This window comes from Pecten maximus, chromosome 14 (genome assembly GCF_902652985.1).
Source record: "Pecten maximus chromosome 14, xPecMax1.1, whole genome shotgun sequence".
Taxonomy (NCBI): Eukaryota; Metazoa; Mollusca; class Bivalvia; order Pectinida; family Pectinidae; genus Pecten; species Pecten maximus.
Window position 1 is genome coordinate 12,933,479 of NC_047028.1, and position 17,581 is coordinate 12,951,059.

General features: G+C 34.9%; 1 protein-coding gene across 1 annotated transcript; it reads left to right on the forward strand.

The window, feature by feature from the left end:
* The first annotated feature begins 233 nt into the window (after positions 1–233).
* Positions 234–2,946, forward strand: LOC117342984 (NXPE family member 3-like). Its single transcript, XM_033905314.1, has 3 exons — positions 234–935; positions 1,308–1,354; positions 1,893–2,946. Exons 1-3 carry the CDS (start codon positions 253–255, stop codon positions 2,693–2,695), a joined length of 1,533 nt encoding a protein of 510 aa, XP_033761205.1. The 5' UTR covers positions 234–252; the 3' UTR covers positions 2,696–2,946.
* The last annotated feature ends 14,635 nt before the right edge of the window (positions 2,947–17,581 follow it).

Below are 17,581 nucleotides of genomic sequence, written 5' to 3' on the forward strand. Positions count from 1 at the left end.
TGATCATGTTACAAAATGTAAGCGCTATTTAGTTATGTATTTTACCTTAGACTAACCACAATATTTAAATTTTGATATTTTTCCTTTGACGATTAACAACTGATAATTGATGGGCGGGTTTCCTGACCCGTTTATTATCTAAATAAAATTGTGTAAAATGACTTTTTTATTTGACATTTTGTCTCGTTTAGCTCACAGTCAGGAAACATTACCGAAAGAAGAGCTACCAATGTGCCGCCTTTAAACGATAAGATGCATTCTAAATACAAAACAACTATCAAGACTGCCTTGAAATCCCCAAGAGCGACTATTTCCAGGAACATTCTGGATCGTTATCTTGAGTATCGCCAGATAAAGCGAGTTAATAATTTTAAGGAACTGTATGATCCTCGCTTTTCTGTGGTAGAGCTTGCCAGCAAATCAGGGACTTTAAAAGCCGGTTCACAGCTCACTTTTAAAATATCTCTTCATAATGGTTATAACCAGCCACTACATCAAGGAGGTGATCTACTCAATATTTGGCTTCGAAATGCGGAAGGAACATCGACTGTTGCTGGTCACGTGGTCGATCATATGAACGGTTCGTATACAGGTCACGTGATGGCATTTTGGGCCGGAAATGTCACTGCAAAAGTGACCGTCACCAACACGAAAGAGGGAATCGGTTTATATACCAACTACGTTCATGAGCATGGCTCTTATAAATTCATAAACGCCACATTTTCAGAGAATAAAACAACTGAAATGACTCTATGTGCACCTAAGATGTCTACTTGGTTGTACCAAAGATACGGAGGATTCTGCAACCTGACTAAGGAAAATTACAATATTTCTTTATTCTGTGGGAAGCCCAAGTCCGTTTCATGTAGGAACTGGGTAAAGTATGGCTGGAACGGTGCACTGTATTTTACTGGAAATACAGAGAAAATACTGAGGTAAATAAATAATAATTGATAACTATGTAAAATATTATATTTACATGTAGATAATGCAATTTAATATAGCAACATGTTCTTCAAATTGACAAACAAATAATATTACTTATTTTTCAAAATAAAGTAAAAGTAAATCGAAGATTTGGAATGTGTTTGATAAAGATATCATTATCCTAATGACGACAAATAGCATATTTTCTATGTATGCATATTGCTTTTTCGCTGAAATATGTCTATCAATGTGGAAAAGTAGTGTAATATTAAAAAGGAAAGAAATGTTCTTAGTCTCTAAATTATTATTTCACTTAGGACAAAAAAACAGTAGAAAAAATGTAAGCAAATAAGGAGTAATGTGAGAATACTTTTATTCAGCTACAGGGATGTGCTGTTGAAGGGAATTCAACTAACCATTGTTCCAAGTAGGTGGTGAATAACTTATATTCGTATAATCATTGTTTTTTGTTTATTCTGATCATTTACCGCGTAACGTCTGGTGGTGGATTTTACTCTGATTATTGCCCACGAAGCTTCCGTTGAGTTATAGCACTCCAGGTTTAAAGACGAAGGTTATCGCTACGCTATTTATATGTATTTAGCCGCAGTTTTTAAGTCAAGTGAACTGTTTTCTATTTCCCGACCCACAGGTTTGAAGTTTTGGCATTGAGATTGATGTTTAATCTTTTAGGTATCCTCTATAGGGCATCTGATGACTCTCTCGGTTTTCACGTTGAAAACGCATTTATTTTGATATTAAATGTATACATGATATGTCATATGGATAGAATCGAAGACCTAACCACATGCTGTTATTTTCCAACATTTTGCATGCTTTATATGGTTTTAATTAAGCTAATTTAGTCAAATACACATTTTACTGGATCGCAATTATTTTTACACTACAATAGTATTGTGTTGTTTATTACATTTCTTACTAATGAAATAATTTCCGTGTTTTAGGTTCTAATGGCGATCTAGATTATCCAGTGCCTAAAACACCATGCAATGTTTTGCCGTCCGCTTTGACATGGAACACCACAAAACCATCCGGTTTCCTAAATAACGGAAAACATCATAACCTGATATGTCGAAAAACAGTAGATCTCAGTGGAGAGAAATATCGGGCATGTCTTAAAAACAGACAAGTTATTTCGATTGGAGATTCTACAACTAGACAATGGTTCTTCCGTCTGGCGACCATTTTGGGAATAAAACAATCCATTAAAATCAAATCAAATGTGGTATGGCAAAAGTTCGTTCGTGCCTTTAACTATACACTTGGACTTGACATTGAATGGCAACCGCATGAACTTCCATTCCACGGGACTCCGGGTTCGGACAGAAAGACCATTCAATCTGTAGCCAATAGACTGGACAGAATTCCTAGTAAAAGCACCGCCATCGTTATTATCCATTGGTACGCCCATATCGCCAGGTGTTGTGACCACTTAGCCTTTAGGGAGCATGTGCGCAATGCAAAAATGGCCATAATTAGGCTTCTGAAGAGGTCCCCGGATGTTCAATTTTTCATTAAAGGTCCTCATCTCATATCATATAAAAAAGCTATAAAGCCGTATGCCTTTATTGGTATGTTTGTCGAACAAGTTTTGCGGGAAGAGTTGGATAATTTGATTGACAGAATCATCTACCTTGACCAGTGGGACATGTCTGTAGCCACAGAAAACATCAATATTCATCCTAATGTAAATTTGGACGATATATCACTAAACAACCTAATTAATTTTGCATGTAAAAAGCGTTAGAACCTCGTTGAAAATAAACACATTTTCTGAACCGTACCAATATTCAAATGTAGGTTACATAAACCCCCTGGGGTTATTAACGACCTGCTACTTCGAAGGATTTTATTAAATCAAAATATACACAATATTTGCATCTTTCATTTCAGATGCAGTGTTAGGTACAGTAGAGCCATCATACCTGTTATTTCAAGAGAAAAGTTATATGGTTCTCCCGTTGTCAGAATTATGTGACCGGGTGAGATATCCGGCTGGTGTCCTCGGCAGTATGCTTTTATTACATAGAGAATAATACATACCCTTTTCCATATCGGACGCAATATTGGCCCAAGGGCCATGTCTAGGTATTGTCCTTTTTCTTGAACGACAACCAATTGTACTGCTACGAGAACTTACTCATGACACATGTACATGGACAAGTACAAGTTGCATGTGAGTGTTTAGTGAAATTGTGAGAACAATACATTAATTTGATATGGTATTACAGGTAGTCTTTACTTGGGACAAAAATACAAATGATTAGCTAAAACATTTACTTACCTTAATATAATTTTTAGACAGCCGAAAAAAAACCGTCATTACCACTGGATTACTTTGCTCTTCTGTGTTAATGTTGAATCTGGGTTTAATTCGTTTTAAATTTAAAATGTATTTTCATTTTATATTCAGAGTCATAATAGAAGATGATGAGAAAATATTTCGTTCGAAACTATTTCATAATATTTTTCCAAATTGAGTACTATTGAAAGATGGAATATTTTGTTAAGCGAAAGCTGTCATGTTTGTAAAATTAAGGATGATTATAATCACTATTTTATGCATCTTCGGTCCTGTCACAGACAACAAAAAGAATGTATATATTGAAAATGACCACCATACATTGCATATGGTGACATTTAATATAAATTCTAAACATATTACAATTTAACAATACAAAATTAACATAACATAACACAATAATTAAAAAACGTCTAAAAATAAGCATCTCAAAATGACAATGGTAGTAAATTACAACAAAAGCCTGTGTGGGGTTGCCAAACTCCGCCTTCAAACAGGCATGTGAAGCACAATCTAATATACTAAACATAAAATAAGAAGATAAAAGAATCAGGGGAGGAAGTGGGTTGGTTAAGTGAGAAGACCTTGAAAAACTTCTGAAAATTGTTGAAAACTTCCAATTTCAAAACTCTGTTTACAATTTTTTAATGGTGCGCATCGGGAGGCTGCTACCCATAATTCTTTGCTGTTCAACAGGGGCAGATAAGTATGCATGGATATATAATGTAATTAAAGGGAAATAACTCGTGTATAAATTTTAGCAAAAATTATACGAAAATTAAGAAATGTGCAGGCCTTCCGATGCATAAATTAAGCTAAGTGCTTAGCTGCCCTTTATTGAATGCTGTTGTATTGATCCACTTAAATATCATGTAAGACAGTCGCTGGATAAACTTGGATACACTATTGATTTAAGGAATTTGAAGTTTATAGTACTTGGGTACAACATTGTTCATACTGCTTATTATGATATTAACTGTCTTGTATCTCTGATTGGTTTTGTTATATATAAATGGTAACACCTTAGTGAATCAAGGACCAAATATGTGGATATAGTCAAATTATTGTTATTGTTCAACCATCATTTATATGATACTGGTTTTATAAACAACTTATTTATGGCAAAAGAGGTGTAAAATGTCTTGCAAAAGATTAAAACCCTGCGCAAAATAGATGCAGAGAAGTAGATGGGAAGATCAGATAGTTCACCCGACGGTGCATCTAGCATGTTATTTGCTCTTGCGGTGGTGCATCTAGCATGTTATTTGCTCTTGCGGTGGTGCATCTAGCATGTTAATTGCTCTTGCGGTGGTACATCTAGCATGTTTGTTATTAAGTATACACCAAGTAGTGCACCTAGCAAGTAGTTCATCTGATTGTTCGCTTAGCCTAGTATGTTATAAAACGAGAACGTTTTTTATCATATGAATTCATTTTTCAATGGCTCAAGCTCACATCGACCAGATCAAGAAAGAAGACATCAGTATAACAGACATTTCACCAAACAGAGTCGATTGTTGACGCAGTCTTATACAGGAAGTCGTCATCAGAAAACATATAGGTGAGCTTAGGGTCTGTTTGCTTGACGAGGGAAAGAAAACGAGAATATCGGGAGAATTTCTGAAGAAACTGTTGACATTATCGGAAATTTTTTGGTGTCTATGTGCATTTGTAGAAAATAAACATGGACAACGTCACAGATAACTGCTGTATCGTTGGTCATTCTTTACCCATAATACGTCCACAGCATCCATTTTGACCAAATGTTGTGACCGTGGGGATGCATTCGTTAATTGGGCAAAACATCACCATCACTCTCCATATCAACTAGCAAGCAAGTTTTTCTCTATGGGAATAGAAGATCGTGTTTCGTGTTTCGTGTGTGGAGTCACCATAAAAATTGTATGTAGAAATTGACATTATGGCGTGTGCCATTACGAAAACTACACTGACAGGGGAGAGAAACGGCTAGTGAAACACGTAGTGGAACAACATATGGAAGACACCTGGATATAACATTTTTAGTCCAAACAATAGAGTATTGTGAAGAATATTAGCAACGTAATCATTTATTTTACTTATAAATGGACATTGGTATCACCCGTCAAGTACATCAAGACATGACAAGCTGTGCCGATCGGTTGGCAAACATTCTATGATTGGAAATTTAAGCTTCGACAGACTCCTTGTCAGCTAGCTTGTGGCGGATATTTTCACAAATGTGACTGCAACTTCATTACCTGTTATAAGTGTTGGAAAACACTGAGATATTGGAAACAAAAAAAACCTTTTCAGTAGTGATCAACATTCCGTTTTGCCCTACCCTCCAGGCGTGGATAGGAAGTCTACTGAAGTATTATTGAGGCACGTGAAATGAATGCTTCATTCCTAAATTCAGCGGAAGTCGTCGATTAAACAACCTGTTAAAACTGGCCTATGCAAACCATGTCCGGGAAATGATAAGTCAAAGACAGAGTGACATTAAAAGTGCCTTTATTTATGTTGATGATATTTAAGCAATCCGAGAGTTTATTCGAGAACACTGTTACACTAAATATAGAAAGAGGCGTGGAAAGCACTTTTATATCTCAAAGTGTAATGCCGAACGGAGAGCTGATACACTCAAAACCGAACAATGGAAAGATCACATCAGCAAAATTGTTTAGTCCATGAATCGTGTATAAAGCTGTTTTTTATCAAACGTTGAAACAATACATTGTATAAAAAGATTGTACATAAGTGTTTTGAATCATTGAATATGTTGACCGAGGAACAGAATGTTTCTAGATGACGGTAGTATATAGTATGCGTCGTGCCAGTTTGCATAAATGTTTTTTAGTCGATAAACGTATGGTGGTGTGCCGTTTCGCTTGTGGCGGAGTTGCCAACATTGTACTTTATAGAGTACACATACCACTGTCATATCAAAAAATAATTGAAAATCACATTTTCTATGCAAGCGCCTGGAATCTGGCGTTGTATTGCTTATCGGATACCTGCATCTTATCTTATGCCTCATCATCACAGGTACATTAGTTGAGATTCGAGTGTTGGGACAATAGAGCCATTTTTAACAGCGCCATCCCGTCGATGCGCTATTCAAACGCTTCTCACTTTACGAAAAGTGTGAATGTAAACTGAATATGAAAGGTATTAGATATCTCGTTTACATCTTCTAAATCGACCAGAACGACGCATCGGTAACACATAATAAACGTGTTTGGACAAGAGGATAGCACCGTTTATCTACAGATGTACCAGAAAAATAGGTTACATAGAAAGTATAGGGACCTGTTATGTGTTTCTATTATTGCAAAGAATTGTTGAATGATTTTATTGACCTTTATTATAATCAAAATGCATAGTCTGTTGATTCCCATTTCCTATTTCCCATTTCTAATATTCTATTGTCTCCATCTGTAGCATGAGATGATCTATATCATATGTGTAATTAGGATAATCCATTTCAGCTCTACGTGTTATCATAAAGAGTTTTAATTTCCCATGTAAAGCTTATCTCATCAGCTTATGAAAGTGCAAAATTTCTCGTCGTACACTTTCAAAAGCTGATCTTTTAACATCAATGTTTCTCTTAAAAGTGAGTTACTGTCGATACGTAAATGTATGAAAGTTAATGTTGGGAAATACTCGACCTTACGGTATGTTACGAATTACATGGCATGTTTATCAGATACCTTAATCTTAATTGATATATATTTCAGCACCGCTCGATCTTTTTACAATGGACTCAATTTTGACATCGCTCCATCCCACCGATACCCTACCCGAAGGCGGCTCTCATTTTGTGGATCTAAAAAAGTTCATGCATTTACTTGGTTCATTGTTAAAACAAAGAGAATGAAACTTAATTCAGTTCGTCCTAGGTATAGCCTAATGTATTATAATGATGGAATAGTTAGGCCTGTTAAGTAAGTACACCGTGGTTAGAATTTAAGTGTGACAACTTGTTGACAGGTTAATGGCTTCAGAGCCATACACATGCAATATAACAAGACGCTTACAGTACATCGTGAGATGTCCAGCTAATTATTCTATATATACATGTCACGAGTAGGATTTACACTATCTTATAAAAAAAAGAGCCAGAAATGGACTGTAGGAAAAGACATAATTTCACCAGCCACCACACAGGCGTGACGTTCGTAGATGGGACTCAGGACACACAGGCTTTGACGGATCGAACGAGTATATCGAACAAACTCAGCTAAGAACGAACCAAGGAATACGGACTTTAACCAACTAAATTGAACTTTACAAGTATTTTGTTATACATACTAGGTGGACTAATTAATATGTTAGGTGCTCAATCAATTAACATGCTAAGCGAACCATCGGATGAACTACTTGCTAGGTGCACTACTTGGTATATACTTGATAGCAAACATTGTAGATGCACCACCGCAAGAGCAACTAACATGCTAGATGCACCAACGCAAGAACAATTAACATGCTAGATACACCACCGCAAGAGCAATTACACATGTAACATGCTAGATGCACCACCGCAAGAGCAATACACATGCTAGATGCACCATCGGGTGAACTATCCGATCCTCTTATATTGCATCTACTCAGAAAAAAGAATGATCTGTAAACAGAACAAATAATACTGATATGTTCTATAACGCTGTATCTTAACTCATTATTTAATTGGTGTTTTCTATAGTTAACGCGATAAAAAAGCCGTAAAATATTGTTTAAAAGGTTATTAACGAAATACTATTTTGAAATATTAAATCAAATATATTTACTTTTCGAATTATCTTCATGTGTTTTGGGTTCACTTGAAGATATGAATGACCTATATTGTATATTTCATAATCTCTACCGATTTGAAATTTTGCAGCATTCTTTTTACCAATAAAGCACAAGTTTAGCACAACACAGCCTATGTTTTCACTATCATACCTTATTATGAAATTTAAGCAACTCTGAGATCAAACCTTACTCTGAACATCGCTTAAACGTTTGTGACAGACATTGCACAACTAGCACTAATATTGTCCTGAAAGTGTGGCACTCATTATTCTGGAGCAGCACTAATTCTGTCCTAGATATCTCTATTTGGTGATTTACTGTAATTTTTCGCAATTAGCACTACAGTAAATAAGCGACACGAAATAAATAAATAAAAAAAAAACACACACACACACAAAAAAAACGAATCAATATATTTACTAAAACACTTAGTAAAAGGCACTAATTTGCCAATGCTGACCGTATACAACATACTCTTATTGGACAACAGTCATCCGTGACCACTGAGCTTTGCGGATAGTGACGACTTGAACCGTTCGTCCATAAAGCCGTCTTATGTTATTACATAGATTATCGATGTAAGGTCCCATGATTATCAAATATATAGGGAGTAACCTTAACTTTGTAACAATTTATACGTGAAAGTTGAAGCAAAAACGTCTGTATTTCAGTGATGTGATATACCGATAATGGGATAAGGTGGCATCTTTTGCCGATAATGCGGTTATGAAATATAAAAGCCGTAGTGATTTTAATATTGAATCACGTATCATGTGTAACTAACAGTAATACGGCAATGCTATCCAAATGAAGTAAGTTTAATCCATGTTAAAAACTTTTTTTGCTGACCCTTGTACATATCATCTGAACGCTTCTGCTTTTAAATTGTGAATGATCATGTGGCTAGCCACAATGTGTTTGATACCACAATGTTTTATGTGTTTTAGTAACTACATCTTAAATATAAATTCAATCACACAATAGCTTAGCAGATAACGACAATTGGACATAGACAGCGACAATGGCACACGTGTGAAGATACGGCTTACGATACATATGGATATTTGTTAATTTTAAAGTTATCATTGTGATTCTGAATTTCATTGTATTATAAATAAAATTATAACAAAATATTGGAACAATAAATGAAGCTCTTCTATACATCTGTCTAATTTATAAACTTACTTCATCGTATTATTATATTTTTGATATCAGTAAATAGTTATATAATAATAAATGTAGTAGTTGATTAATAATCTCTGATTACATAGTACTATCATGTTCCTTCCGGTCTCCTTTTTTCAGTTTATTAATCAATTTTTAGGTGTATTTTATAGTTTACTTTCACCAAGGGTACTGTTAAAGACAATTGACCTTCCAGTTATAGTCATCTTTATTGTAGATAGTGCTGAGAAAACTGGTGTATGATAGTTCACCAGCCTAAGGACTAATGAAGGCTCCTGCACCCCAAAACCAAGCAATTCATTGGGAACTCGCGTTTCGTAACTTAACATAGTAGGGTTAAGGATCAAAGAGAGAACGCTCCCTGACACCTCGCGGGGTTATATACGACAGCGCACCCTCAGCTTATTTGCAGAGTGAGTTACATCCAAGATTCCTTGATTTACACGACAATAGAAATAGGTTTATTTTTTGCATTCAGTTTATGATATGTAGTAATTTTGGTTTAGTTAATAGTCGGATAAGGCATATACATAAAAAAGACATAAAATCATATTGTCTCTAATAAATGTAGTGGCAGCGCTTGATACTATTATATAGAAATAATGTAAGGGGAGACTAGTCCTCCATAGATCACAAAGTATCCTACCCTCCTCACTTTCTATAAGCAAACAACACATAACGATATCAAGCTATAAAGTGGCAGTTAAATCCCCCCCCCCCCCCCCCCCCCCCCCAAAAAAAAAAAATGTGTAACCCTTACTATCCTTGGCTGTTGTTTCGGTTCCCCAAGCTTCCACATCTTTGTCAAATCATACATTCTAAAAAATGCTTAAAATCGCTATTGTTTATGTTATTCGTATTTTTCTTATATTCAAAGATCGTGTATTTTAGGGCATAATGTAGAACATCGAGCTGATCATTAAAGGTGCTACACCTCCAACATATAATACATTTTATCGATGAAAAAAACACGAATGGACTCGGATGTATTTTTCTTCAGCAATTCAAGTTACACACTTTACATTTTTACCACTCTCAGAAGAAAGTTTCATCTTCTTATTTATCTTTGAAATAAAAAAAAATTAAAATGATTAATTGCGTCCCGAAGAAATTCCATTTCGCTCCGCCTCCATATTGAATGAAATACTGATTTCGCATGCGCCGAAAACAGATTCACAAACGAGTATGAACCAAATGCACGAAATGGTAACGTTCGGTCTAGATATGTTGTCATCTTTACTGAGGACTGTAAGCATATGATGCGATTGGCCAAGATTTTTTTCGTGATATGTATCGATTGCAGATTCACTATTTATAGTTCACCAGCTTTACCCTGTTGATAAATCACACTTGTATCAATCTAGCGAAATGGGACCGAAGGGGTAACGCTAGAAAAGCGTTTTGGTTCGTGGGCGGCAACATACAAAGGAACGTGATTTTTACGGATAATATTGAAATATTTATTTAGTTTTTATTTTCTATTAGCATTAACACCTTGGCATTTCAAATTTGTAGTTATAGTAGGAGCAGGCAATATATAGTTGCCCTAGATGAAAACAATAGTCTATGATATGTGTTTTCCTCTGTATGTAAATCTCTCTCAGAATGCACAGAATATTACAATGGTGGTCTCTTTTATAGGTACATATATTCAAAAGTTTGTAACTTCTTTGCTTCATTAGGACAATAGTTGACGTTACAATTTATTTTCTATTTGTATGTCTTAAATAGGCATACATAAATATATGAACTAACTATCCTTTATTGTCCAAATGATTACAATCTATTACACTCTGTGGGAGATGTAGCATCTTTAAACAATAGTTTTTGATATCATATGTTCAATGGTCAAGTTCATATATCTATTAATAGAACTTTTGAAAAGAACGTTTGAACAACTATATCTTCATAGTCGCTTGCTCCACTCCATGCATACCTAGTACTTCATGTAGATCATGGTCGGGGCAAGAACAATTTTTGATATGTTTTTAGAGAATATGGGGTCAAATGTAGGTAATTTAGTTTTTAGAAAAATCTGAAATTGAGTATTCTGTGTTCATCTTACATGAATGATGATGTTTCCTCATCTTGATTGCTACATATAGAAATGTTGATAGTTAACTCTATCAACCCCTCCCCTTCGACTGCAAATACCCTCTCTCACCTCTCCACCTTGATAACCCCTACCCTTCTTTCCTCTGCGCGCGATAGCCACTACCCTTCAGTCACCCCCTCACCTCGATAGCCCATATCCTGTCACACCCCCTGGGTACTCAATAATCCCCCTTCTCCTTAAAAGCCCCATCCTTTTTTCATTCTCTGCCTCCATAGTATGTTCCCTTTCCTAAATAGTCTTGAACCCTTACCTATCACCCATCTTTATCATTACAGTCACTGTGCCTTTGTCACCACTCCCCTCAATAGCCACAACCCATCTGTCACGCCACCCCCCTCCAAAGTCACTCCCCACGTCACTTTTCCCAATCATTAGTCCCTACCCCTCTATCATCCCCCCCCCCCCCCACATCGCCTCTCTGTCGTCCGTCCATTTCATAACCCCTACCCCTCTGTTACATCTCCACTCCATAACGTTATCCCTTTGTCATGTCCTTCCCTTCCACAATCGCTTTCAATCAAGGGTTTCCTCTCCCAATACCTGTGTAATTAGTGAGTGGATCTCATCTAAAAAATAAGTGAAAAGCTTTGTCGTTTTAATTGTATGCATTTTGCTATCCAATTATGTGAATCTGAATGACAATAAAGAAAGCCATATCGTATTACTAGATAGCTGTCATTTGAACTTGCGTGATATAGTATAGTGTTACATGTTAAGATGTATTAGAAATTTATGCTACCTTGCTGGATTACAATTACTATTTGATATGATAGGATAGTACACGCCTAGAACGTCCGCATCTCTCTCTCTCTCTCACCAGATTTTACAACACAAACACAATGACGTGTTGGATGGGATACCTATGCCTACCTTTGTAAAGAGAGATCGCCATAGGACTTATGCCTTAAATATATTTTTTGACTTAATTTAACACTGTGGGAGCATTCCTGTGTAAACATAATTTACCTGCTAAGTTTACATATTTGAGGTAGGTATATTTTGCATAATTTTCAATTTATTGATTGTAATGAAGAACATGGTTGTGACCGGAATATTTATTGCAAAAACTTACCTTATCGCTGAGGTAGTTTGCATTAACATTACAATGTATATGATCTTTCAGGGAAAGGACTTTCATTTTTTATTTTCTTAAAATCTCTGTCTATTTATATATATATATCAGAATACCTCTCTATGTAAACCAAACCTTCATTAACCCCTTAACTACAGGATTTTTTAACATACATACGGAATGTCCAACATTTTAGTTCGCATGATTGTTAACTCTTTTGCATTAACATTCTGCTAAACAACGCATGTGTATTTAACGTATAAACTGGAAAAAATAACTCTTTTGAGAATACTAGAAATTATGCTATTTAATTTATGACGTCACCCTGGCAACTAAGTGTATGGTTTCAGAAAAAAAAAAACGTTTCGAGAATACATTTTTGCCGATGAAACAAAATAATATAGTAAATGAACGAAATTAAGATCAGTGATTTCTGTTAAACATTTTTTCTTTTTAACCGACTTGTTTCTATTGCAAGATATTTGTTTTTTTTTTTATATTGAAAGTGTATTGTTTTAGTCAACTGTCCATATCTATTTTAAAACCTATACGAATTTTAGTGCGAAATATGAGCAGGTGCTTCCATCTGAATACAAATGTAAAACACAGTTTTTAGCTTAGACTGTTGTATTAGGTTTACAATGTTAATCACACATCATATTTTATATTTATGTTCAGTTTCTGTCATGGCAAATTAATTTGAACATTATTACTTTATCTAAAGTACTATTTATTCCTTTCCTAATTAACAGTTTAAGTCTACATGCAAATTGTGCTACCAAATTTTGATATCGGAAAGAATGATATAATTAATGTGAATTTTTTCATTATGTAGATAAGATAAAAAAAATTGCTAAGATTGCCAGTATAATAGATGACCATTAGGATGCCTTGTATCATTTTTTTTCATTTTTGTTTGTTTGTTTTAGTTAACAAAAATATCATAATAATTGGCATCGGGTGTTATTCTAAAATATATTATACAGATAAAACCTAAATTCATCGAAGTTAAAGAATAAAATGCAGTAAGGCGATAAAGATGTTATCGTTCCTTACTGAACGTAATGATAATACGAGCTAATTCGCCTATTTTGCCGGATACAATAGCCATTTAAGGACAGAATATGGCACATACAATTTGCCTGATTCTTTTAGCCTTTGTTAAAAACGTCTCGACCTACAGTTGAGTGTAGACTAAAGGTTACACCCAAGTGCACTCCGAGTGCACTCCATTTTGACTCCAGGTAAACTTGGAGTGCACTCCGAGTCTACCTGGAGTCCTTTAAGACACCATGTCTGCCCCGGGTCTACAATAGACAATATACAAAGACTATATCATATATATATATATATTAGTACTTTGATGCTTTTAATATAATTTATATATACATACATAGATTTTTACAAATTACTTTTGTTCTGTTAATATTACTATTAGCATTTGTTTAGTCTACCAGGAATATTTATTTTATTGTTAATACATGGTAATAATGCCTACATGTTAAATATATATTTATTAAGATTCATAAAATACGGTTATATAATTTATGCTATAATCAGGTTTCTATGAAGGCTAATTGCTTATTATTTCATATTTTATTAAAATGTAATTAAATTGTATTTCATTTTATTAAGGAAGTGAAAATTATTTCAATTAGAATATATATTTCTGTACACATATCATGACTTTAAAGGAAGTTTAGATAATGTATCTATATTATGTTATTGATTATTCAAAATATTGAAAGTTTACAGTATTTAATGAATTATGTATTATTTTATTAAGACATTCTCTCCATGAAAGGAAATATAACTACAGATATGTAATCAGTTCAAGCAAGTAATTATAAAATAAACATAATCAATTTAGTTTATATAGGTTATATATTTAAATGTATCATTAGAAAAATACACATTTACAACTGTACATATTTACGAGCATTACCTGGTTAAATTAATATTCTGACATAATGTACACACAAGTATGTAGTTCTGTACTACCCTTAATGAATGACAGTATCTGTTATAATTGCTATTATTATTGGCCATGCATGACTGACTCTGTCCTGACACACCTGAGAACTGTGCCAGGTGAGTTTTAGGAGCCAGCTACAGGTACTGTCCTGGGTTCACAGAAATACCTATGTTGATAGTTGTCGTTGTATGGCTTCAAATGATGAAGCTGTGCAAAACAGGGTATGTAGCCTCAGGCAATCAGAACAGTAAGATTATCGCATGACCTGATAGAAAGATTGTCGCTCACCATCTGAGAGGCCCTAATCATGCGCAGACCAAAATTATCAACAAAATACCGATGTTATTAAGGTGGAAATGCCAAAATAAGCTGTAAAACCATTACCAAACTGGTAAACAGGTTTTAGAAGACCAACTCTATTGAAATGAAGTTATCCTTTATTGAAATTAGATAGTAAAAATAAGCTGTTTCTTATTACATTGTAACCTGTCGCAAATGTAAGTCATTGAGACTAAACGTATTTGCCGGTTTATGCAGGAGTCCGGTATGTAGAGGTACAATGTTGAATGATATAAGTTAAGAAAAAAATAATGCAAATCAAATTAAGAAATGATGCAGTTCTTATCTTGTTATATTAAAAAATATAAAGACATTGCTTTAAAAAAATAAAGAAAGAGATTAAAGTAAAAGAAAAAAATCAGTATAATTCCCAATGGTATCAAATAAATGTAAATTCACCATCTCCCAAAACCAGCCTATAGCCTTATACCCGTAATTAGTACATATTGTTCTCATCCAGGAAATAGGAATATGGAGCCTGAGGTACAATTTGCCTCTGGGCAGTTGGACACCAGCAACCTATGTACCATTTACCTGTGGAAACTGACCTGTTGGAACTACATCGTTTTCTATTCCCATTCAGTCAATATCTATCATCGATGTGTCACTCATACAGCTAATGTAACAGATACAGGTCACGAATGTACAATGGTTGTTCAAGACAATGAAAAAATCAATAAGTTAAATGTTCGAACTTTAAAAAAAATGTCATAATGTAAGCTGCAGTTAATGTATGGAATGTTTGATAAGTATTTACTTAACTCATACATGAAAATTATATTAATCTATGGTGAGTTTCATATTGACTTCTAATACTCTATACATACTTCCATTATAATATCAAAGACACAGAGTAATATTACCAGTTTGAAATGAAATATATTTTGTCCTTTTTTTGTTTATAATAATGACTTATAACTGTTGTTTTAATAGTATTTTAATAGGAATGAGTCTGTACCTATATTCTTTAGGTAAGGTGTGATGACCAGTTTCCATCTAAAAATTAAGGGGGTCTTTATCTTGTTAGATGACCGATTGTACATTTGTCCAGGTCTTCACACCTTATGAGGTAAACTTGGAGGAAGGGGTCATTATTGGGGTCAGCGTAAGGCGTAAGTCTGTCTTTTCTCCACACGCTTGATATACAGGTAAATATTGGGGGGGGGGGGGTCTTATATAACTGTTTAAAGAACTCCATGTAAGACCCTGGATTTAGTGAGGCAGGTCTAACAAAAACAAAAAACAAAAAGTTGGTTTACCAAATGGAAATGTAAGTCTGATGTTAAACTAGACATTGGCTCCAGAATATGCTATCAAGGTTATAAAAACAACTTTCTTTTGTATTGTATGTTAAATAAATCATAAACTGTTGGACGTAAAGTATTTGAAATATTAAAATCATTAGTACTTTGAGTACATGATAGTTCCAGTACACATTCAGACTCTGCATTTTGAGAGACCACAAACAACCTGCCAAATACATTTTTGTTTATTCCCAATTTCTATTCATTTACGTAGCTTGTTAAAACTCTTAAAAAAAAAGGAATGCTATCATGAATTTTTAACAAAGTGCCAGGTCTATCAGTCACTTATATAGGGTTTACTTATAAAAAAAAAAATTATATAAGATGCTGTTAGTTAACCAATTAAAAATGAACCAACAAATAATAAGATGATATATACAAAGATAAATCAGTAACTCATATCTTATTGTTACATGTTTAAGGAGTCTTAATGTATAAGAGTATACATCTATCTATAAACATTATGTATATATGTACTTGGTTACAGGTACATGTGATACATGTGGACCCAGGTAGAATTGGAGCCTGATAGGACTCCAGGTAAACCTGGAGTCCAAATGGAGTGCACTCGGAGTGCACTTTGTGAAACCTTTAGTCTACACTCAACTGTAGGTCTGAATCTGGTATACCGGTGAAAATTCGTTTTATGAGATATTTTGGGTTCAACATGCCAAAATCATCATTTTGACCAAGAGGTTCTATTTAAATCGTCCTAAAAAAAAAAAAAAAAAAAAAATCCAGAAACATATTCAATGCACATATAAATAGACAAATATTTCCTGAATAAGACAGTCTGTTTAGTTTTTCGATATCTTTAAAGAACTGTCACAAGATTGTTTTGAAATAGCCTCTTTTTAAGACCTTCTCATTATTTTTCACTCGATTGGGGTATTTTCCCTATAAGTAGACAGACTGTTTTGATGACGTACAGTACGCGTCAGGTGGTATGGTCCCCAATCACCGCCACAGTGGCGAGGTCTAATCCCTTCCACTCACTCAGTCGGTTGCATGTCGGTTGAAACACCGGCTGACACCGGCTCAAAACCCGAGTGGTCACCTGTTTACTGACACCGCGCGACACGGTGTGGAAGAGTGTTGGGGATTAGTGGAACAAAGGTCCTGATTCATGATTGACAGGTACACTGCCTGATACCGTGATGTGTTTGTTGGAACATACCTTTTCGTACAGTACAGGTACTCTGTAGCTGGACTTACATTTTGTACTTACAGTATCCAGAAACATGATACATGTATATCTGATATACACGTCTCTGCAGTATCCCAGCCCGGTGTTGAGAAAACGGAGATATTTTTTTATGTAATGAAATCAAGGAGCATGTAAATGAATTGTTACATGGTAAAACAATCAGTACAGGTAAAGGTGAAAGGTCGTAAAACTCTGACCACGACCACGTCTCCAGCTGTGAGTCTTCACACCTTTTCCTACGATCTTAATCCCCTACACTCGCCAGGCCCCGGCCGGTGGTGGCCGGTGGAAACACCCGAGTTGAAACACGGGGCGTACTTAATCCCCTACACTCGAGTGACACTCGCAACCCTG

Coding starts and splice junctions, on each gene's coding strand:
- LOC117342984 (XM_033905314.1), top strand. CDS start 253: ATGCATTCTAAATACAAAACAACTATCAAGACTGCCTTGAAATCCCCA. Junction 936..1,307: donor AATACAGAGAAAATACTGAG/GTAAATAAATAA, acceptor ACTTTTATTCAG/CTACAGGGATGTGCTGTTGA. Junction 1,355..1,892: donor TCAACTAACCATTGTTCCAA/GTAGGTGGTGAA, acceptor TCCGTGTTTTAG/GTTCTAATGGCGATCTAGAT.